Source organism: Chinchilla lanigera, unplaced genomic scaffold (assembly GCF_000276665.1).
Source record: "Chinchilla lanigera isolate Chin_1 unplaced genomic scaffold, ChiLan1.0 scaffold00059, whole genome shotgun sequence".
In the NCBI taxonomy this organism is placed as follows: Eukaryota; Metazoa; Chordata; class Mammalia; order Rodentia; family Chinchillidae; genus Chinchilla; species Chinchilla lanigera.
In genome coordinates this window covers 5,611,965-5,636,012 of record NW_004955460.1, presented here as the reverse complement: position 1 = coordinate 5,636,012, position 24,048 = coordinate 5,611,965, and the positions used below count along the sequence as shown (strand labels likewise).

General features: G+C 38.6%; 1 protein-coding gene across 2 annotated transcripts in view; it reads left to right on the top strand.

The window, feature by feature from the left end:
- The window catches only part of Epdr1 (ependymin related 1), a 37,634-nt gene extending 14,210 nt beyond the window's left edge, over positions 1 to 23,424 (top strand). Inside the window, exons 2-3 of one of the 2 annotated variants that reach the window (XM_005397745.2) lie at positions 20,348 to 20,556; positions 21,839 to 23,424. In XM_005397745.2, coding sequence (XP_005397802.1) covers positions 20,348 to 20,556; positions 21,839 to 22,035 — 406 coding nt within the window. In that variant the 3' untranslated portion in view covers positions 22,036 to 23,424. Of the gene's footprint in view, positions 1 to 20,347; positions 20,557 to 21,838 lie in introns of those variants that run through there. The other variant, XM_005397746.2, reaches the window with a different exon arrangement.
- The last annotated feature ends 624 nt before the right edge of the window (positions 23,425 to 24,048 follow it).

Here is a 24,048-nt window from a genome sequence, read left to right as displayed (position 1 = left end):
AGGGGAGGGGAGGGGAAGGGAGGGGAGCAGAGGGGAGGGGAGGTAAGGAAATATTTACGGGGAAGATTGTGGTGAGCGAGCCCATCTGGTTCAACTCCACAGTTTTTAAAACATTCCCTTCAAGCCCCTTACTGAGATACCTTTTGGATGATCTAGAATCATAAGCCCTGCTCCCCAGAAAGCCTGCCCAAGATGCTGGTGAGTCAGGACATCCAAACTGAGAAAAGAAGACATGCCTCTGAAGATGTCCAGGTGACACTTAAACTGTCAGGGTCCCCGAGATAAGGCTTTGTGGAGGGAGCCTGGTTGAAATGTGGAGGCAGGGGCAGAAAACATGACAAAAGTGGGAGAGGATGGAGCCTCCCATTTCAGGAGACAGAGAGTGATGGACCAATGGATAACTGTACCAACCCGCTCCCTTGGGAGCAGAGGTTTCTAGGAAGAGAACCTTCCCCAGACTTGATATCCATTGCAATGCCACACAAAGCACCGTGTCCTGGTGTGATTTGTGTCCTGTCCATGCTGGAGTTCCTCCATCTCAGAATCGAGCCCTCTACCTGTCTGGCCGCTTTGTTGCACCCTGTATTTGTGGATGGTGATGTTCTTGTCATCCCTGTCCCAGTTACGGCCTGGTTGATTCTGAAGACCCCTTAAAGAGTTACAAAATCTAGCATGAGAATCCACTTCTCTGTCCTCAGAGCACAGTTCCTTTTGTACAGGACCAGTATTTACTTAGGTCCCACTTAGTATGTTGAAAAGAATTTAAAGTGATGATTTGTAATCTTTCCCTCTTCCACTATCCTGAATCAAACCTCGAAAATGTCAACTTCACTTGGTAAAACCTAGAGGAATTTTTATAGTGCGAGTGTTTGCACACACTTCTGAGAAAGTTTACTACATACCTTCTGTGAAAGAATGAACATAAATGATTTTATGCCTTTTATTGTTCACTAAAATTTCTTTTATACCAATTTTATTACTTGCATGAATCCTTTATTTTGATTCATTTTTCAGTCAGCTAAAGAATTTATTCCATTACTTTTCTTCAGAGAGATACTGGGGTTGTAAACCCTCAGAGATTTCTAGTGTCTGAGAACATCTACTTATTACTATTTTACATAATGAGAGTTTGGGGTGGTATAAAATGCATTGGTGAAAGGAATTTTTTTTTTTTACTTAAACCATTTTTTATGACATTGAGAGGCCTAGGAGTCTGATAGCAAACTAATTTTGGTTTAGCTTTAATATTTTTTCTGCTCTGTTTTTGTAGGTTGTTTCTATTATTATATTAATGCCTCCAGGCTATGTCTAGCTCTAAAGAAATTTCTTTTACTCTTTCTTTTCTTTTCATTTTCTGTTTATTTTTCTCTTCTGTTATGTTTTCATTCACCCTCTCTCCCCTTCCTTCCTTCCTTCCTTCCTTCCTTCCTTCCTTCCTTCTTCCCTTCCTTCCTTCCTTCCTTCCTTCCTCCCTTCCTTCCTCCCTTCCTCCCTCCCTTCCTTCCATCTTTTTCTACAGTGCTGAGGATTGAACCCAGAGCCTCCTACATGCTAGGCAAGTACTCCACCCCTCAGCTATATCCCCAGTCCTTCATATAGTATTTCTGTAATTTTTACTGTCTCTCTTCTCTTTGTTGCTTGTAGAATCTCTTTCTACTTCCTTGTTTTGGTTCTCTTATATCAGTCCTTCAAGTCTCTTGTCTTTTGCTTATTTGTTTATTTTTTCCCCTAAAATCTAGAATAACACCTCCTAAGCCACTACTTCTGGTATTTGCTTTTACACAGTTTTACACAAACTCTACTGCATTTTTTTATTTTGGTAATCATGTTCTTTACTAAAAGCTACCCTTGTAGTAGACACACACACACACACACACACACACACACACACACACACACACACACTACTCCTTTGATCACAAACATAGTCAATCCCAAATCCCAGTGAAAGTTAAAAAATAAGATTTATAGGTTAGCACTTACTGTTAGCTGGAAGGTGAGTTGATATTTCAGCATGGAGGGAACTGACATATTTCAGCTGAAAGCACAGAGCTGACCCTGTGCTCCTGCCCTACCCGCAACCATCCTTTGAACTTCCTGTCCTGTAGTCTAGAAACCACTAGGCAGTATGAAAACATGGGCAGCTCAGTACTTCTGGGGCTCCTCCATTTAGTGATGTGAAGTAAAAGTCAGCTTGAACTATTGTCTCATGAAGTTATTTTTTTTTAATTTTTAATTTATCTTTTATCCAGTGAAAGAATGTATGCTTACACATTGCCAATGTCCATCTGGATATATATTTGGGGAAAAAAGCTCTTCAATCTCTTGAGTGCTGTTTTCCTCTTTTGAAGTAGAGTCCAAGTGGTTGGAGACCCATCACCTTACAGCTTCTTAAATTGCACAGATTATTCTTTGATTTTACTTTCCCTTGGGCTGCATTCTCAAGTCATTTAACTTTGTTTTTGTTCTACGTGATTGGCATCAGTGTGCACAATGAGTTTGTGTCTAACACCATAATTTTGAAAGTGTTTTTCTTTTTCTGTGTGTCATAATTGCTGTAGGGTGTGACTTGAACTCAGTATATGCCAGACTAGCAAGTGGAAGCAGCTCAGTTTTTCCTCCTGAGCATCAGAGGACCAGCATGCATTACTAATCTATTATATTGCATATTAAACAAATCCAAAATTTGACCAATATCTTCCTTAGAAGCCAAAGTCCTTTTGTAATCACAGTACAATATTTTTGTCCACTCCCTCTTCTGTAATTTAATATATCTTGGATGGCAAAACAGTTCTACGTGGACAGGAAGAATCCCTCCTTACCCCGTGGAGAGATGCAAGGGACCTTGGGTGAGAGAATTAGATTGAGTTTGTTGATCAGACCTTGGGTCTAATCCGAGCCCCATTATTTACTACCAAGTTAAGCTGTCAGTGTCACATTTCTTATCTGTTAAAAAATAAAAATGCTAATAACATGTCAGCCAGATGAACTTGGCAGTCTGGAAATTGTACATTAGACTTCTTTTATTCCTAACTACCCCAACTCAGAACCAAAGAACAATTGCCTCTTGGCTATCAAGGCAGTAACTGGTCAGGTTTGCCAACACCCAGGCCAGGCTCCAGTAATTTGGATTCTAAGACTAGCCAAGTACCTGAGCCTTGCTAATAAGAGAAGGCTCTCACTGAGTTATTGTAAGGAATCAAATAGTTAGTTTTTACCTGTGTGGTGAATTAACTAATGGTCAACTTGTAACACTCAGCTGAACTGAATCAGCATGGTTCTGGGTGCCAAAGGCCCACCTGAGGATTGTTGCCAACAGCATAGAAAGGTGAACCGGAGGGGAAGATGGTGTGCTGTTGATTCTCCTGGAGAAGCTTGTTGCTCTGGCTTTTCTGATATAAACTCAGCTGTTCTCATCACTGGAAAAGCTTGGGTCCTTGCTGTTTCTGAGGGTGGTTATTGCAGTTCTTTTCAGGGGAGCTCTGGTCCTTATCTTGAGTGTCGCTTCCTGGCTGGTACAGATCCTTCAACCCACTGACACAGACTTTCTAGTTTCCACCACTGATCTTTGTGCCTTCCCAGTGCAGATTCTTAATACAGACTTGCATGAGACATTGTCACGGGCTGTACACCTCAATCTGGACACATGGAGGACATTGCCATGGACTCCAGGTCTTCAGCTGGACTTGTGCAGGATATTTCTGTGAGATCTGGGTCCCCAACTGAATTTGTTGAGTGTCTATGGCATGGACAGATCTGCGCTCTTCTCCATTTGACTCTTGGGTGAATAGTATAAAACAATCCTGTAAATTACGTGTCCTGTGTCAAATCTATTCCCCTGTAAACCCTGACAACTTATTTCAATAATAATTCATAGAGCTACAGAATTCTATACTCTACTCCAAAGTTCTTGTGATGCATATTCCCGTTTCACCCAACAGTTTCAAATCCTTCTATTTGCTTCTCCTATCTTAGCATGTTGTTTCATAATTACCAAATGTATGTTGACTTGTTGCCTCATAGTGTCAAGTTGCTGTCTTTCCTCCAGACATTGTGTCCTTACCCACTTGCATTCAGACATAAAATGGGAAAGAAGTACACTGAAACAGAGGAGAGGAGAATTTTCCAGAAGACTCCTTTGAGAGAGGAGATAGCTCCAGAGGAGGCCCTCTCCCTGAAGACTTTCCTTTAGATAGCCAAGACCAGGAATAATTATACCTTAGCTCCAAAGAGATGAGTTACATGACTTTCTTTGTATATGGAGAGGCAGGCAAGGAGGAAAGAAAGGATATGCCTGCTGGGTCTTCTGTGAAGGTATCCACCATTCACTCAATAAAGGTCACTTCATTTTGTCACCTCACCTGGATAAACTGATCCTTTGTTTTACAGTAGATCAAGTTTTATAAGTCCAGTATCACATTGCAAAAATAACACTTTATGATCAAGGAAATTCTAGGAATGCAGGGCTAGTTCAGTTTTAACAAACCTAAAACACATCTATAAAAGTGATCATGTGGTCATATCTTTAGTGAGCCAGAACGGCAGTTGAAAAATTTCAACAAACATTACTGGTATAAAGGATTCAGCTGGAACTGATAGGTGCTTTCTTAACATGATAAGATTTACATAATTTAATATCAGAACTGTATCCATTTTCCCATTAAACTCAGGGCAAGGGGAGGATGTCCGTTTCCTCTACTGTATAATACGAGGATTATTCTGGATTTCTTGGCCAGTGTAATCAGACAAGTGAAAATAATTAGAGGCATGAGATTTAGAAAGAAGAGATAAAAATTTATTTTGTCAATGATGCATGTTACTGTTTACATCTCAAATGTGCCCTGAAGTCTCAGGTGTTCAGAGGTGGGGTTTTTAGAAGGCAATTATATCATAAGGATGCTGACCTCACCTACTGATCATACCCAGATGTGTTCATAGCTGAAAGGGTTACTAGGATGTGGGGCTGCAATGGAGGAAGTAGGTCACTGTGTGCTTTTGCTTCTTCTGCTCTCTCATTCTTCCCTTCTCTCTCTTTTTCCTGTCAACCATGAGGTGAATTTTTTTTTTTTTTTTTTTTTGCTATATCCTTCCACCTAGATATTTCTGCTTTATAGTTAGCTGGTTATGGACTGAATCCCCTGGAACTATGAACCAACATGAACACTTCCTTCTTACATCGTGTATGTCAGGCATTTTGTCCCAGCAATGAAACACTGAGCAGTACAATGTTAGTGCAGAAGACCCCAAAACAAATTCTAACAATAAGCATATCCAGTAAGATAGTTGTACATAAAATTAACATGAAAAATCAATAGTCTTCATATATACAGTGATCTGCTAGATCTAAATGGGAAGAGAACAAAAGATAGACTACTCTGGGGTAAATTTAAAGGAATTGTGCAAAATTACACAGGAAAAATTATAAATACTCTTGAAATAAAGTGAAACAAAAGTTGACAGTTTTGGGGAAAGGGATAAAATCTTTCAACATAACAAAGATATTAAGTCTTTCAACATTGACTTTAAAATTTAACTAAATCCCAATAAAAATGCCAAAGAGCTGTGTTTTTTGAACTAAATAAGTATACTGTAAATTTTATGTGAAAAATTTTAAATCATAAATATGTAGGAAGATCTGGGAAATGAAGAAAATCATAGTAAACCTGACCAGATATTGAGGCATACTATTCACTCTAACTAATGCAGTGTGATACTGCGGTATACAAAGCAATCCATTAGACTAAGATAGACATTTCTGAAATAAATCCAGGGACATCTGGAAATTAAATATATATTGAGAGAGAATCGCAAGTCATTGGGAAAAAGATGAACCTTTTAAGCAAAGGAATTGCAGCAACTGGAAAAAGATAAAATTGATTCCATATCTTACACCCTACATAAAAATAAGCTCCAAATGCTTTAGAGACCCAATTCTTCATGAGATGAATACAGAGGAAACAAGATAAACACTAGAAAACGTTGACACATTCTTAAATAGCCTGAGAACAGGACTATGTTTCTAGAAATGACACAATTCAGAAGCAATAAAACAACAAATGTGGTTTGAACAAAACTAAAATCCTTTACACCGTAGAAAAAATAAGGTAAGTAGCTAACAATGGCAGGGAAAATATCTCCAGTTTATCTCAGATGCAAGAGACTGATTAATTTACAAATAATAGAAAAATTAGAAGAAAAAACAAATTGGAAGGAAAAAAAACCTCATGAATGAGAAAAATTAAATCAGTTCAGGGATAAAATAAAGTCCAGTGTGCTTCACTGTAGGAAAATTTATTCAATCAGCCATCATGAGTAAAGATGAATTAGAGCAAGTCTGCTCTTTGGAGGTAGGGAGGGGCTCATGTTTAGGAGGTAGGTACTCCTCAGGTTGGACACTTTGTAACATTTCTCACACTCCACACTAGATGTCTATGATCTGCTGTAAAGACATTATACATAGAAAACATTCTATTTTTTTCTTTCTTTATTTTAAAGAGAGGAAAAAAGAACAATAGCAAAATACCAACAACATAGACAAAACCAAATCGAAGCAAAAACAAAAATGGTACAGTGTTTCAGAGCAAAATGATAGGAATTAACAGTGGTTGTTATATTACATATTGTTATCTTCAGTGAAGTTGCTCAGATTACCAGATGTAAGAATGCAAGATTGATCAAATCATTAAAAAGAATAAAAAATAAAAACAAAAAACCCATTAGAAATTATAGAGTTTCACTAGACAGGATGGTAGGAATTCACCAATGATTGTTACATTGCATATTGTTGTCTTCAAATAGTTGTTCAGATTACCACATATACACATGCAAAATTGATCAAAAAATTAAGCTTAACTGTTCCTTTCAATAAACCATTAGACATCAGCAGCACAGTTATCCCAGCTATCCGTGTGTGTGTGTGTGTGTGTGTGTGTGTGTATATATATATATATATATATATATATATATATATATATTTACTCTTCCTTCTTTTTTTTCCTCCTTTCCCTCATCCCAGTTGTTCACTTCTTTGAGCAATTTCTTTCCTTTTCATAGTATCTATTGTATGTTTGGGGTTTTACTTACTCTTTCAGGTTCTTACATTAGGGAGACAATACGATGCTTACATATATGGGTCCAACTTAAAAAAAATACCTAAACCTCTTGAAAATGAGACTTCATGCCTCACTTATCAAATGGGCACAGATCCAAGAGTGGTAACACACTGTGCTGGTAGCACCATAAAGAAAAGGGCATTCTCCCATATTGCTCATAGGAAAACAAAATACAGGCCAGTGGAGAGAAATCTGGCCATATTCAACATAATCATAAGTATTTCTAAACCTCTGGACCATGTTTTTTCATTTTGTTTTTCACTTTAAAAATAAACGGAGGAAAGCATTAACAGACAGACATTTTACAAAATAGCAAAAGAACAGTACAGGCAATACAGAGTTACAAACAAAGTGATAGGAAATTAACAGTGCTTGTTGTATTACATATTGATATCTTCAAAGTGGTTTCTCATGAAAACAGAGACATGCAATATTGATCAATCAAGGACTGACAGTTTCTTTCAGCAAAGAAATAGAAGACAGTAGAACAACTATGTTAACTATCCTGTATATACATACATGCAAAATTTCTCCTTCTCTCCCTTCTCTTTCCCCACATCCCAGTTGCCTTTTACTCTTGAGCATTTTCCTATTATTTCCCAATGTCAATCACACCTCTGAGTTTATATTAACTCTTTCAGGTTTTATACTAGTGAGACACCAGGGAGACAATGCCATATTGTCTCACACCAGGGAGACAATGCCATATTTACACATGTGTGTCTGATTTATTTCACTTAAAGTGTATGGTCTAGGGGGAGGGGAAAAGGAAGGAAGGGAAAAGAAAAACAATGAGAAAAGAATGATAAAATGGAAATAAAGCTTTGTAAATAAGAAGGGGAAGAGGGGATGGATGGAGGGAAGAGAAGTGGGAAAAAAAGACGAATCAAGATTTATATCATGTTCAGGTACAAATTCCCTATGATGAATGTGATCATTATGTACAATTAAGCTGTACCAATAAACTTAATAAAAAATTAAATTAAAAAATAAGATAAATTGAAAAATTCTATTATGTAGCATTAAAGAAGACATTCTGTATGTGTTAATAGAGAGTATAAAAGCAAGGTGCAGAAAAGTATAATTTTTTTTTTTTTTTTTGGTTTTGGTTTTTCTCTGGTACCGGGAATTGAACTCACAACCTTGTGCTTGCCAGGCAGGTGCTGTGCTGCTGAGCTAAATCCCCAGCCCCCCAGAAAAGTATATATAACATGTCTCCTTTCATGCAAAGAAAAAGGAAAAAGAAAAAGAGGAAATAAGAATCCATACATGTAACCATACATGCCTGTAGTGCCAGCATTCTGGGAGACTAAGCCAGTGGGGTCCAAAGTTCAAGCCCAGCCTGGGAAACTTAGGGATACCCTGCCTCAAAACCAAACAAAAAGAGTTATAAAAGGTCTGGAGATTTAACTCCATGCGAAAGCACTGAGTTCAACCCTACGTACCACAGGAAAAATAAGAAAGAATCAATAAATAGGTATTTGTTGGTTCTTCTTGTCAAAACAATCAAAAGAATCCATATATGTATTTGTTGATTCTTTTGTCAAAACATACTCAAGAAAAATGAAATGGAAGCTGCTGAAAAGTGTTATCCATAAGGTGCGTGAAGAATAAGGAGACAGATTGGAAAGGAGGAGGGACTTCTCGCAATCTGTATTTTAATTCGTTTGAGTTTTGAAACATGATAAGTTTTACATATAATAAAATTAAATCCAAGAGGGAAAGTATAAATTCTTAACCTGAGGACAAACTTAACAATCAGTGAGCTTAATCAGTGAGCTTAACAATCAGTGAGCTTAACAATCCATCCATCTGCAGTCAAAACCACACAGGCTTGTTCCAAATGAGCTGTTAGCACAGCAGTAACTCCAAACCCAAGTAAGTTATATTCCATAGACAACAAGATTTGCTATGAAATCTTAAACTTTATTCAGCAACTAATAGTTTTGAGTGTGGTATAAAGCAAATGGTGTTTGTTAATGTTTTTGGGATCACAATTTTTGTTTTAAGAAAAAATATGTAAATACAAAAAACTGATTGGGGAAAACCTATCATGAATTTTAATTTCTTAGATGTGATAAAAGCATGTGACAAAATGTCTTTGCTTTAGGAAAGATTTAGAAAATAAATAAAGCAAATAGAGCAAAATGTAAACACTTGTTGAGTATAGTTAGTAAATATGGGATGATTATTATACTAATGTTCCAACTCTTCTGCATATTTAAGATATTTTGTAATAACAAATTAGACAAAACTTATTGCATAGGTGTCTGTTTTTAACTTAGAAGAATATCAAGGGCAGATTGTCTTTAAAATGCAGGTCAGAAAAAACAAAACAAAAGATTCACTCATGTTCGTTGTATGTGTAGTATACATGTAAACATCATGTTTGTACAACCATAGTGATAGCAGCATTACTCATAATAGCCAAAACTTAGAAACAATCCAAGTATCCATCCCAGCGCAAATGGTTAAACAAAATGTGGTACATCTACACTGGTGTGTTAGCCTTGAAATAGAAGACACTTCCAGCACAAGCTGCAACATGGACACAACTGAAGGACATTAAGTGAAATCGACCACACAACGGAAGATATATGTTATGGTTTATGTCTGCATGTCCCCCCAAATCCTCATGCAGTTTTGGGCAGGCTTCTGTTCTAGATTTGTGATTGATCCATTGTCCAATGCTGGGATTACGGGTGTGAGTGCTACGCCCGCCCTGGGGTGGATAGTTTGAATACAATGGAAGGAAGGGAAAGAGGCTGCTTGTCACTACTTCGCCCTTTGCTTTTGTTGCTTTTGCTATCTTCTGCCGCCATGAACTTTTGCCCTCTGCCATGTGCCACTCTGCCATGGAACCAGCCCAGTATAAACTGAAACTTCCACAAACGGTGAGCTAAATAAACCTTTTCTTCCTTAATTTTGGGTGGCAGGTATTTTGTCTCAGCAACAAGAGACAAGTAACTGAGACAATATATATTGTATGATTCTACTTATGTTGTCAAACTCAAACAGGAAGTAGAATAGGAGTTACCAGGGCTGGAGGAAGAGGGAAACAGACACTTACTGTTTAATGTTTCCTTTGTAGTTTCAAGGTTTCTAGAGTTCTGGAGATTGGCTACACAGTAGAAATATACCTAATGTTACAGAAGTGTACATGTAAAAGTGGTTATGATAATAAATTTATAAGTATTTTTACAAAGAAAAATTGTAATTTAAAAGTCAATATGTGCGTAAAGACATATCTAGAAGAATATATCCAATGACATGCACAGACTTGTTCTTTGCTTTGCAGTGCTGGTGATGAAATCTAAGGTCTTTGCTCTGAGCTACATCTCCAATCCTTTGTAATTTTTATTTTAAGACAGGGCTGCCTAAGTCACTGTCCAAGTTAGGGTCCAACTTGTGATTCTCCTGCCTCAGCCTCTCAGAAAGCTGTGGAATTATAAGTGTACACTACCAGTCAAGATTTTATGGGCCATTTTTAGTTCCTTTTTCATTTCTGTATTGCTTGAGTTTACTTTTTTACGCTAAACATTAATCAGTTTTACAAAAACCTGTGTTCACAAAATGTAAAATTTCTGTATGCTTTCAGTGCTTGGAAGATGTGAGGAGAGGAGCGACTAATGTTTAGGAAAACGAATTTTCAAGAAATGAAAGAAATTGTCAGTGTAGCCTGAGAGGTTTTTTATCTTATTTGTTTATATATTTTTAAAAAACATTTTAAAAGCAAAGAAAATCTGCTGTCCCACATGGTGAGTAGTCAGTTTCCTCTGAGAGCTGGGCCTTCTGACACCAGGCCTGATCCCTGTGACCTTGCTCACAGTGAAGGCCAGCAGTGGAGAGTGGTCCCTTTGGGGACTCTCACAGCCCCTGCCAGTGACCCTTGCTGTCTTTGCTGTCTGGCTAGCAAGGAAACAGAGTTTGCCTGCTGGAACAGACACCGGACTGTCTGCGGCCTGTGGTCCATGCCCATCCCAGCACCTGCCTTGACTGACCATATCCCATGGGTTCAGTTTATGACTCGTCCTCCCGACTCCCTCTATATCGGCGCCAGACTGCAATCCTGTCAGTCCTTTGGGTGGAAGGGTTGTGACCGCCCCACCTCCTCACAGAAATGACTCATTTCCACCTGGGCCCACTGCTGCCTTTGACCTTCTGTCCCCTCCTGTCAAGTTGCAGCCCTGTGTCCTACTTGTGATGGAAAAATTTATATCTTAGAAGTTAACCCATCCACAGAAATGCATGAGCCACCACAGCATCATTAAAATCTTCCATAAAATTTACCATGAAGCAGCATTAGCATGTACATCCACATGGGATTTTGAGAAAAATGAATCACAATTGTTTGTTTCACAGAAAATGATAGTTTAGAGTTTTTTCAAAGCCTAGCCAATCTTACTTTATTTTTTAAATTAATTAAGTATACTGGTACATTTTAGGAATATATAATGATTACATTCATCATAGAGAGTTTGTACCTGTACATGATATGTCGTGATTCTTTTTTCCCCTTCCCCTTCACTCCCTTCAGCTCCTCTTCCCCTCCTTATTTACAAAAGCTTTGTTTCCATTTTTTCCTTCTTTTCTCATTTTTTTTCCCTTCCTTCCTTTTTCCCTTCCTTCCTTTTCCCCTACTCCTCCCTAGTTTCCCTGCCAATTTGAACATTTTCTTCCTATTTCACAATATCTATTATACTTTTTGGTCCTTGTTTATACTTTTTATTTCTCACACTGAAGAAACAATGTGATATTTACACATGAGTGTTCAATTTATTTCACTTGAGAGTATGGTCTCAAGGTGCATCCATATACCTAGAAATGTCTCACATTTACCCTTCTTTATGGCTGAGTAATACTCCATTGTGTAAAAAGAAACCCCACATCTTCTTTATCCATTCATCAATTGATGGGCATAACAGTTTCTAGAACTGTTTCCAAAATTTAGCTATTACAAACTGTGGTGCTATAAACATGGGGGTGCATATATTGCTGTGGTATACTATTTTTAATTCTTTCAGAAAGATACCAAGAAAGGGAAAACCTGCATCAAATGGAACCTCAACTGTTAACTTTTTGAGAAATCTCCATAGTGAATTGCATAGTGGTTGCACCAGTCTACACTCCCACAAGCAGTGGAGGAGGGTTCCTTTTTTCCCCAAAGATCCAAAAGCTTTTGTTATTGGTTGATTACTTGATAACCATCATTCTTTATGGAGTGAAATGAAACTTCAGCTTTGTTTTCATTTGCATCTCTCCAATGACCAGTGATGTTGAACTTTTTGCATATATTTATTTGTGATTTCTTCTTTTCATCTGAGAAGTGTCTATTTATTTCAGATGCTCATTTTTAGATTAGGTCTTAAAATTTGAGGGGTCTCCTTTTTTGAATTCTTTATAAATTATAGATATTAGTCCTTTGTCTGAAGAACAGCTGGCAAAAAATTTTGTCCTCACTGTGGTTGTCTCTTCACTCTGTTGGTTTCTCTTACTTTATAATAAGAGATTCCAGTTGTTGATTCATTGTTATAGTTCCTGGGCAATCAGGTTTTGTTCATAAAGTCTTTGCCTACATCAATGTCTTCAAAAGTTCTACCTTCCAGTAGACTTAGTGTTTCTGTTTTAATATTTAGATCTTTGATCAATTTTGATTTTAGTCTAGTATATGGTCAGAGATACGGGTCTACTTTTAATCTTTGGCAGTTTTTCCAGCAGGATTTATTAAAGGAGTTATCTTTCTTCCAGTGAAGGTGTTCACCTCATGGATAAGGTGGCTGAGTATGTCTGGAATTATTTGTGTGTCATCTAACCCTCAGGTCTATGTTTTTTGCCAGTACCATACTAACTTTTTTTTTTTTTTTATCACAGTAGCTCTGTAGTATAACTTCAAGTCTGGGATTGTGATGTCCCCTGCCTTGCCTTTGTTGCCCAGAATTGCCTTCGCTTTTCTAAGTCTCTTCTGGTTCCAAATGAATTTTAGAATTGTTCTCTCTAATTCTGTGAGATATACTGTTGGAATTTTAGTTGGGATTGCTGTATAGCAATTTTGGAAGTATGACCATGTTCACTGTATTGGTTCTTCCTATCAAAGAACAATGGGTATCTTTCCATTTTCTGATATCCTCTTCAGTCTCCTTTTCCAAGAACTGTAGTTATCAATATAGAGGTCTTTTACTTTCTTTGTTAGACTGATTCCTAGATATTTCACTATTATGGATGATATTGTGAAAGGTGTTGTTTTCCTAATTTCTCTCTCAGTGTGTTTGTTATTCATGTATAGGAAGGTTGTTGATTTTTGAGTACTGACTTTGTGTCCAGCTATGTTGCTGAATTTGTTTATTAAACCCAGAAGTCTTTTGGTGGAGTTTTTGAGGTCTTCTATGTATAGCATCATTGACATCTGTAAATAATGATAATTTAACTTTTTACTTTCCTACCCTCATTCTTTTTTTTTTCCCTCTTGTCTAATTTCTCTTGTCTAATTTTTCTCCTGGCTAATGTTTCCAGAACTATATTGAATGAAAGTAGTGACAGTGAACATCCTTGTCTTGTTCCTGATTTTAGAGTGAAAGCTTTCAGTTTTCGTTCATTTAGTATGATGTTGGCTGTTGATTTCTTATAGATGGCTTCTATCAGATTGCAATAAAGACCATCTATTCTAATTTTCTATAGCGTTTTTCTATTGAATAGGTGTTGGACTTTGTTAAATGCTTTTTCTGCATCTATTAATATTATCATGTGGTTTTTGTCTTTGGCTCTGTTAATATGGTGTGTCACATTTATTGATTTGCCTATGTTGAACCATCCCTGCATCTCTAGGATGAATGCTATTTGGTCATGGTGTATAATCTTCTTGATGTTTTGGTGCATTCTTTATTTGCTGGTGTCTTACTGAGGACTTTTGTATCTATGTTCATTAGTGAGATTGGCCTGTAGTTCTGTTTTTTGGTTAGGTCCTTCTCTGGTTTTAGTATCAGGGTAATGCTTGCATCCAGGAATGAATTTCAGAGTATTGCTTCCCTTTCAGTTGCATTAAATAGTTTGAGAAGTAGCAGCATTAGGTCATCTCTACATTTCTTGTAAAATTCATCAAGGCCAGAGCTTTTCTTTGTTGGCAGGCTTCTAATTACATCTTCAATTTCACTGAATGGTATTGGTTTATTGAGAATTTTTATATCTTCTTGATTCCGCTTTGGTAATTCATATGTATCTAGGAATCTGTCCCGTGCTTCTGCATTTTCCATCATATTACAATACAGGTTCTCAAAGTAGGTATTGATGATCTTCTGGATTTCTGCAGGATCTGTTGTCATTTCACCCATTTTATTCCAAATTGCATGGACTTGAGTCTTTTTTTTTTCTTTTTTTGATAATGTTGGCTAATAATTTGTCAATTTTATTTAATCTTTTAAAGAACCAAATCTTTGATTCATTAATTCTTTGTATTGTTTTCCTAGTCTCATTGTATTAATTTCTTCTCTGATTTTTATAATTTACTTCCTTGTACGAGATTTGGGCTTGACTTACTCTTCTTTTTTTGGATGCTTCAGGTTCAACACTAAGTTGCTTATTTGACCTTGCTCTGTTTTTCTGATATGGGCATTCACCACTATAAATTTGCCCTTGTAGAACTCCTTTCATTTTTTTCCTATAAGTTCTAATATTGTACTGGCGTTATTGTTTAATTTTAGAAACTATTTAATTTCTTTTTAATTTCATCTGTGACCTATTGGTTGTTCAGAAGGGAGTTATTTAATTTCCATGTGTTCATGAAGTTTTTGCAGTTTACTTTGCCATTGATTTCCAGTTTCACTGCACTATGGTCTAATAATATGCAGGGATAGTTTCACTTCCTTTGCATTTACTTAAGTGTGTCCTATCAATTCATTTGTGGTCTATTTTGGAGAATTTCCAATGTGCAGCTAAGAAGGTGTATTCTGTTGTTTTGGGGTGGAACACTCTGTAGATTGATAATTTACTCAGTCCATTTGTTCAAAAGTTTGGTTCTACTACTTCTTTCAGAAGTTCTACTATTTCACTCTTGATTCTTTGTCTAGTTGATCTGTCTATTTGTGACAGTGAGGGTACTGAGATTCCCCTACTGCAATTGTATTAGTGCTTTTTTGATTTTTCATGTCTATTAATATTTGTTTTATATAGTTGGGTGCACAGAAATTTGGTGCATATATATTTATAATTGTTATTTCTTCCTCTTGAATTGTTCCCTGTAGAAGAATGTAGTGAACTACTTTGGTTCTTTTAATCAGTCTTGGCTTGAAATCCACTTTGTCTGCAAATAAAATGCTATCCCTGCTTTTACCCAGGTTCTTTTTGCATGGAGTATTGTTTTCCATCCTTTGACTTTTAGTGTATGAATTTCTTTTTGAATTAAATGTGTTTCTTGTATTCATCACATTGTTGGATTTTGTTTCTTGATGCATTCTGCCAGTTTATTTCTTTTGATTGATGAATTGAGACTATTAACATTGATTTTTTATCTTCAAAGTAGTTGTTCAGATTATATTATAGGCATGTAAATTGATCAAACAATACAAACACTAACTGTTCCTCTCAATGATTTAATATTATTGGTAAATGGATGCAACTCAAAGCCATACTCATAACTGAAATAAATCAGACTTGTGTAAACATTGTATTGTCTCCCTAGTGTAAGAAACTGAAAGAGTAAATAAGATCAAAAAGGTACAATAGATATTGTGAAAGGGAAAGAAACTGCTAAAAAGGAAAGAATTGGTTGATAAATATTATATAAAAATGATAGCTAAGATAATTGCACAACACTGGTGGTTTTAATTGATATGTATACTAGTTTTTATAATGATATTTTCCTGTTGTTGGCTCCCTTTTTTCTCCTCTGTTTAATCACTTACCATGCCTGGTGGATTCATTTTGGTTGAGGGGGGGCGTTCTTGGAGTTGTAATCTTTGTTATCTCTTTCTAGAATGTCCTTCAAGACATTTTAGAATGCTGGTTTGGTGTTCATGAATATCCTCAGGTATTTTTTGTTGTGAAAGCATCTTATTTCTCCATCAATTTTGGAGAATAGTTTGGCAGGGTACATTAATCTAGGTTGGGGGTTATTTTCTTTTAGAGCTTGAAATACTTCACTCCAAGCTCTCCCTGATTTGAGGGTTTGTGTTGAGAAGTCTGCTGTGATTCTGATGTGCTTCCCTTTACAGGTGATTTGTTTCTTTTCTCTAACAGTTTGTAATATTCTGCTATTTTGTATCTTAACTACTATATGCCCTGGTGTAGATTTTTTTCCCTCATGGCTAATTAGATTTCTATATGCCTCACTTGTCTGTGTGTCAAATTCCTTTCCCTCACCGGGACTGCCATGGCTCTTGTGAACAGGGTTTTCTTTTTTATATCATTTGTGCTATCTTCTGCTTTTTCAATGATTCTGATAAATCTTACATTATTCTTCTTTGCAGCTATTAGATTTCTTTTGTATGTTGGGCATTCATAGTTTCCACCATTATCCTAAACTCCTTTTTTATCTGTATCCGCTCTAAAGTCACTAACCAAGTCTTTTAGTATGGTCACCATTTCTGTAATTATCTGAGAAATTATTTCTGATATGATTTTTTTCTACAGCCTCATTTATCTGCTCTGTTACTTCCTCTGTTACCACTTTGGCTTCTTGCTTGCTGCAACTGGGCTCCCTGACCTCTTGTCAGCTTGAACTTAGCTCCCTGACCCCAACACTGGTAGTCACTAGATGGAGACAGCAGTTTTTCTCTGAGTTCCAAGCTCAGTTACTCCTCTCCAAGATGACTCCTGGCCAATTACTCTATCCCAGGGGCCATCTGAACTTGAATAGCTCACCAGCAATTGCAGTCTGGTGCATCTGCTGCTCCATTCCACTGGTGTGTTTCTCCATGGAGGCCTCTACTGTCACCAACAGTCACCATACATCTGTAGATTTGAGCCATTCCTCCCACATAATAAGTCTGAGCTCAGGGAGAAAACACCATCTGCCACCTCCTTTTCTTCATTGAATTTTTTCTCTTTGCTCTCCACATGGGTTTCAGTTCTCACTTCAGATCCTTCCTGGGTCCCAGGGACTCACCTTTCTTCTTCTCATGTGCTGTATTTCAGTGTCTTAACACTAAATCTCAGAGAGGCTCTTTCTCTACTCTTCACCATTCTACTATCTTCCCAAAAGTCCCCAGATTTCAGTTTTACTTAGCAACATAGTCAAATCAACCTTACTGTCATAAGGGGTCCTCTTTTTCAAACAATTAAATTTCAAAAAAAAAAATTACAGAACCCACCATAACAAATACCTATGTGTGACCACCCAGGCTTAATCAGTATCAACATTTTTGATGATGGTTTCTGGTCTGCAATTCTCAGTTTAAAGATAACTTTACTTCTGTGTGTGGGCACAGTTGGCCTCAGGGAAACCATGGTGATGGCAGTGTTCCTTTTCTGTTATCCCTTCCCTTTCACCTCAGATGATTGACCACAGGTTGGTGGCCCTGCTCCTACAGAGTGCCAAGCATAGCTCTCCCTGGCCTGGCAGTTTGCTATACTTGGATCATGAATTGCCTCTAAAGGCCCATGGGTTGAAGGCTTGATCTGTAGCCCATGGTAGTACTGCGACATAATAGCACCTTGAGGAGGTGGAGCCTGGTGGGAGGAAGTGAGATCACTGGGGGTGTGGTCTTGGGCTCTTCCTTTCTCTTTTTGCTTCCTGGGTGCCATGATGGGAGCAGCTCCATCTATCACTTGTTCCTACTGTGATGTTCTTTCTTGCCACTGCCTGAAGCAATGGCTTAAGTGACTGTGGACTGAAACCCCCAAACCATGAGCCAAAATAAACCTTTCCTCCTGTAAGTTGTTTAACACAGTAGTGGAAAGCTGACTAAGATAGATTTTATGTGAAGCTGTACTTGGAGCCCTAGTGTCAATTCTATTCAAAATGTGTCTTGGTCATAAGTATCATGAAAAGTTGCAAGCCAAGAAAGGAGGTTTATGAAAACAAAAGCAGCTTATTATAATTTTGCAGCGGCCTCTCCAATCATCTTAGATAGTATATGCATCCAGGAAATGAACAGCTATTGGAATGCCAGCTTGCTAGCACTTCTCTTTTTCACTCAAACCAAGTGATGATGTTGTGGGAAATGACCACCCCATGTCTTGAGGGCTTACATGTAACATGTTCAGATATATAAGGAGGCTAACTTGTGGTCTCTCTATGAAGCTCCTTCAGGTCAGGGGAGAGTCTGATGTTGAGGCTTGAATCATATGTCTACCTGTGGTCCAGTAGCTGTTGGGAGGGTGATCATGTCATGTAAGAGCACTATGGCTGCCAGGGTATTACTTCTGCCATCTTGTGGATTTGGGACAAAAGGACAACAGTCTCAGAAAGACCCTACCTCTTCTCCTGCACATAGCTGCATATTCTTCAGGGGATGGTGATCACTCTGAAAAATACATGGTTAGAGTATCAGGAGAAACTAATAACAACTTTCCAGCCTAGGCTCTAAGGAGTGGGGAAGGCATGGGATGGAGACACTAATGATGTGGAAAACAGTAAATATACCTCTGTACTCTGGGGTTGCATAGTATAGCTGCTTTGAGGGTGGCCCACATGTCAAGAGTGTCTCAGAATGGGACCTGCTGTGGGAATCCACCACAGATTCCCACATTTAGAGATGTACTGTGCTCTAAAGTTGTTATGAATGTTTCTGCATTCCTACAATGAAGGTTTAGGCTCAAATGTGTCAGGGACTTCACTGGCTGTGAGGAAACAGTGACTACCTCACCCCAAGTTCCTGCAAAGTGTTCATGGAGTTTGCTGTGGAGTCTGCATGCATGTTGCAAGAGATTAACCCCATTTCTGAGCAGTAGCACATAAAATTCACATTTGCATTTCTTTCTATAGTGACTCCCATCTTTAACGGTTATTATTATTATTATTATTATTATTACCATGCCCTTGTAGATTACTTCTCATCTTTTCTGGACTAAGCAATATATATCTGAGCATATAAAATGAGGTGATATTCATATCTCCATACTAGCTCATGGAAACCCAAACAATGTTAGTCATGGTATTTTTTACCACCTAGATTGTTATTATTTATAACGTTTTTTCTCTGAAAAAAGTAAGTTTTAAACTCTGACTTGGAACAACAAGCACATGTCCTCCAGGGATGCTCCTCTAATGGAATGAGTCACAAAGCACAGGTCCTTTGCTGTCACTTTTTGGTTTGTTTCTTGTTCTGGGGGATGGACAGTGTCCTTGCCTGCTGGGCAGGGGCTCTCCCACTGAACCATGCCCCGTCTCCACTGTGGCCCATCTTCATGAGAAAAGCTCCTTTCTAACTGCTTCCCTCTCACACCTTGTTGGGAATTTTATTTTTTGAGATGAGGCTATCACACCCACTCTGCTCAGCTACCACAGTGGCTTGAGTTTTGGATTGGCAGTGAAATGTGTGCCAATAGGGTGGGATCCAGAAGCTTCAGTCTCTCTCTCTCTCTCTCTCTCTTTCTCTCCCTCTCTCTCTCTCTCTCCCTCTCTCCCTCTCTCCCTCTCTCCCTTCCCTCTCTTCCCCCAGCAGTTTAGGAGAACAGGCTGAAAGTTTGTAGGCAAAGTCATCTTAAGGAAGCCAGTGGCGCTAGGGGCTTCTCAGACTTGGTGCTTGGTGTCTCAGCCTCCTTGGGAACATGAAGAACATCTGTCTTCTAGGCAACTGTGTGCCACAAAGCTCATTGCTCACCAAGGAGAGGCCCTTAAAGCAAGCAGGTGCCAGCCCATCCCATCCTCACCAGCTCTGTGCTTTATATTCAGTGTACTCCTATAATTTTTTGACTTAAGTGCTGCAATAAAATCTCAACCAAACAAAATCAAATCCATTTGTGCATCCTGTGGCTGAAGGGAAGGACACAAGCCAGGTGTGAATTCAGGGCCCTAACTTGCTTGTGTTTGTATCCTAAATCCAGTGTCTACCATATATAAGGTAATGGGTAAGAATCTGTCCAGCGAATATTCTTTCTTGACCTTTGAAATTTAGTTATTTCCTATTCAGGTTGCTTGGTGCAAATATTGTTTATAAATAAGTACACAATTGCTTAGCAAGCAAATCTTTTACAATTCTGAAAGTATTTTCTATCAAAGGCTTTTAGACTTTACACTGGTAGAATACATGATGATTAAAACATAGAAGTACCAAATTATTTTCTTTTAATGTCTCTTCCAGATTGTTTGAATATATTTTGCTCTATAAGGATGGAGTGATGTTCCAGATAGAGCAAGCCACCAAGCAGTGCTCAAAGATCCCCCTGACACAAGCCTGGGACCCTCTTGACATTCCAGACAACTCCACCTTTGAAGACCAGTACTCAATTGGGGGACCCCAAGAGCAGATCACTGTCCAGGAGTGGTCCAACAGGAAGTCAGCAAGAACCTGTAAGGATCCAGAGAACCTGAATGTTGCACATTTGTGTGCAGGGAGGGGGAAGAGTTAAGTGTCTTAAGGAAGGAAGTTGGTAGGGAAATTATAAGCTGAAATAGTTGAAAGCCCATTTAAATGCCCACACATCTTGCTAATTATATGATGTTGGGATCTTAGCATCAAACTTCTGTTTCCCATGGATGTTTCTACCCCTTTGGCTCTTTGGGACTTCGCCTTGGGTTTTGACTTTTTATGACCACCTTATCGTTTGTAATGTGGTAAGGCATTTTTCCAAGGTACAGATCTCAATCAGGTGCTGCCTTTTCCTTCTCCCACATCACTTCTGAAATTGCAGTGACCAGATCTTCTCCATTATTCTGAGTGTTGAATTCGCCTGGTTTTACACAAAGCTCTTCCCTGTAATTCTGAGATCATTTAAAAAGCACAAGCATTCCTGTCATGGGAAACAATATAGCATTTTCTAAAAAAAAAAAAAAAACCATGAAATCACCATATGGCCCACAATTCCAGTTCTGTATATATCAGTGGTGATGGGTTCCAGCCTATACAGAATTCTGCCAAGTCATCATGGCAGCATAAATTCTTTGTCTCCCAAGTTCCCCTTTCAGAGGGTCCTTGGATTCTCCTACAGCCCTCCTGTGCCCACACTAAAGGCTCTTTTTACTTTTGTTCTTTTTCTCATTTAAGAAAAAAAAAAAAACAAAAAAACCTTACAGATGGCAGGGATACAAACAGATATTTTAACACCTGTGTTCATAGTGGTATTATTTCAACAGCTGAAAGCTTGAAATAACCCAAATGATCATCAGCAGATAAGTGCATAAACAAAATGTGCTCTATACACTCCGTAAAATATTATTCAGCCCTAAAACAGAAGCAAATTTTGGCAGGTGCTGCAACATGAATGAATCTTGAAGACATTATATTAAGAGAAATAAAACAGCCCCAAAGGACACATATTGTCCGACTCCACTTATATGGGGAAACTGGTACACATGGGCAGACAGTGGCATGATGCTCACAGGAACCAGGGAGAGCATAAAATGCGAAATTATTGCTTAGTGGCTGTAATTTTCAGTTTTGCAAAATGAAAACGTTCTCGAGAGAGATGTGGTGATAGTTGTACAAACTCTGAACGTATTTAATGTTTCCAAAACGTATATTTAAACGTGTCAAAATGATACATTTTATGTTGTGTGCATTTTACCACAATAGGAAAAAACCTTACAGGCACATTCCCTGTCACTATTAAAAAATCACCTTTCTATCTTATAGATGAAACCTGGATTGGGGTTTATACAGCCAAGGATTGTTATCCTGTGCAGGAAACCTTCATCCAAAATTTCAGTGTAGTCCTGTCCACACGGTTTTTTGATGTACAACTGGGCATTAAAGATCCCTCTGTGTTCACCCCTCCGAGCACGTGCCAGACGGCCCAACCCGAGCAGATGAGTGAGGACTGCGCCTGGTGAGCAACAGGAAGCTCGGCTGGGAAGAAATTTGAGACTGCGTGGAATGCAAGGATGCTTCACTGCACATGAAGATAATTTAGGGATGCTAAACACTGATAAGGGTTTGTTCCTATGTTTGGCTTTGGCTACTTGACTACATTCATGGAAGAAAACTGGCTGTGTTTTCTGCATGTACACTTAGTGCTGTGGTACACAAAGGGGTGGGGGGCTGGCTCAAGAAGTTTGTCTTGGCAGGGATGAATATTTTATTACTGACATTGTTAAGAATGGATGGCAATAGTACAAAGAATGGCCCCTGCTTTGCTGCACCAGGGGCAGTGTCCCCACTGACCCCCACCCCCATTTGTCCCCTCTGTTCCTTTGGCTGCTAACAAAATGATCCCTGAAAATTCCTCTGTACTTATGAGCTTTATGGTATGACCTGATGGATGCAAATATTTTGGAAGGAAATAAAAGGGTTTAATGCAACCTAGTGATTCCTCAAAAGGGGAAAGGAAAAGGGAGAAAACAGTTGTAAGTGAAAAGCTGGGACATCTTGATGCTTATACCTGGAGAAGCATGAACCATATGTGTGCTTCCTCTGGGCAAGAGTATCACTTACTATGCTGAATTTTCAGTCAGTGGGCAGAGAGTGTTCTAAAATAGCGCTGAAGTGGGTACCAGGAGACTGTCATCTCCCAGCTTTCATCAGGGTTGGAATTCCCTCACACCTTGCACTCTTAACGTCTTCAGGTATTCAATGCACTGGGCTTTCCTTGCCATAGCCTTCCTGGGACTCTTTTCCACAACCTCTGTCTGTCTGACTTATGCTCGTCTTTCCCAAGTAGGCTTGCACATAACCTTCTGTGAGAACTGCTTCTAAGCCTAGGTGAGTTGCATTTGCAGCCTGAGCATGCTTTTCTCATGACACTTATTATGCTCTGGGCCAATTTCCTGCCTCCTGGACCCCATCTTCTGCTATTCTGGCTAAGAGTCCCCTGAGTACGGGTACCATATCCTGTTTTCTTCTATATCCCCAAACAAGTGCCTGGTACACAGTGAGTGCCCTCAACGTTTGCAAAGTGGCAAATGCTTCCCTCTCTGGTCCTCAGTTTCCTCATCAAGTGGGGTTGAATTTGCTGATCACTGGGGAGATTTCCAGCAATGCAATTTATTTTAGATTCTCACGATATTGTGTTTAATCCGGCCAACTATCTGGAACTATCAGGCAAACTGTACTATACCTGTATTATGCTGAAAACAATCTGTATTACTCACAGTTTATCTATATGAATAAACAAATTTAAAAGCATTCTTTGAGCTATTTGCTTTTGTAACAGCTCTAAATGCCCTTGATTGTAAGGGAGTTGAAACAATTCTCTAATGAATCAATAAAGTGCTTCAACATGATCCAAACCAAACTGGTTATCTGGTCCTAGAAGCCTTCTCTGTCAGTTAACTTTCCTGACGTCTACTTTCTAGCTATTTCAGAATCATTCATGACCCACTTTTCCCCTTCCAACTCCACCCCCAATCCGTACCCCGAAGACCATCAACATAATTCTTAAAGCTATTGTTTTGTCCATATCCTCAGCTCCCACCAGGTCTGGGCTTTTGATATCCTGTTGTCTGAAGGATATTGCCACCCTGTATCTTTGCCTCAGCCTTTTCTTCTAGAAACAGTCCCATCTCCTGTGATCATTCACTGGTAATCATAGCCATTAGCGAACACTTTTCTGGTGTCCATGGAAGTTGCTAGACTCACAGAGGAAGGCTAACTGAGCTAAGGCAGGCCTCTGGACTGCATAGACTCAGAGAACTGTCACAGCTATGTTCTGGGTGGCTCATCCTGGAGAGCTTTCTTAGCATGTTGGTCCTACTTCCTACCCCCAGCTGCACAACAGCGCCTGACAACTGTCCTACTTTTTTATTGCTGAGACAAAGTACCCAACACCCATGAGTTAAAGGAGGAAAGATTTAGTTTATAGGTCATAGAAATTTCAGTCCATAATGAGCTGGTTCCAAAGCAAAGCA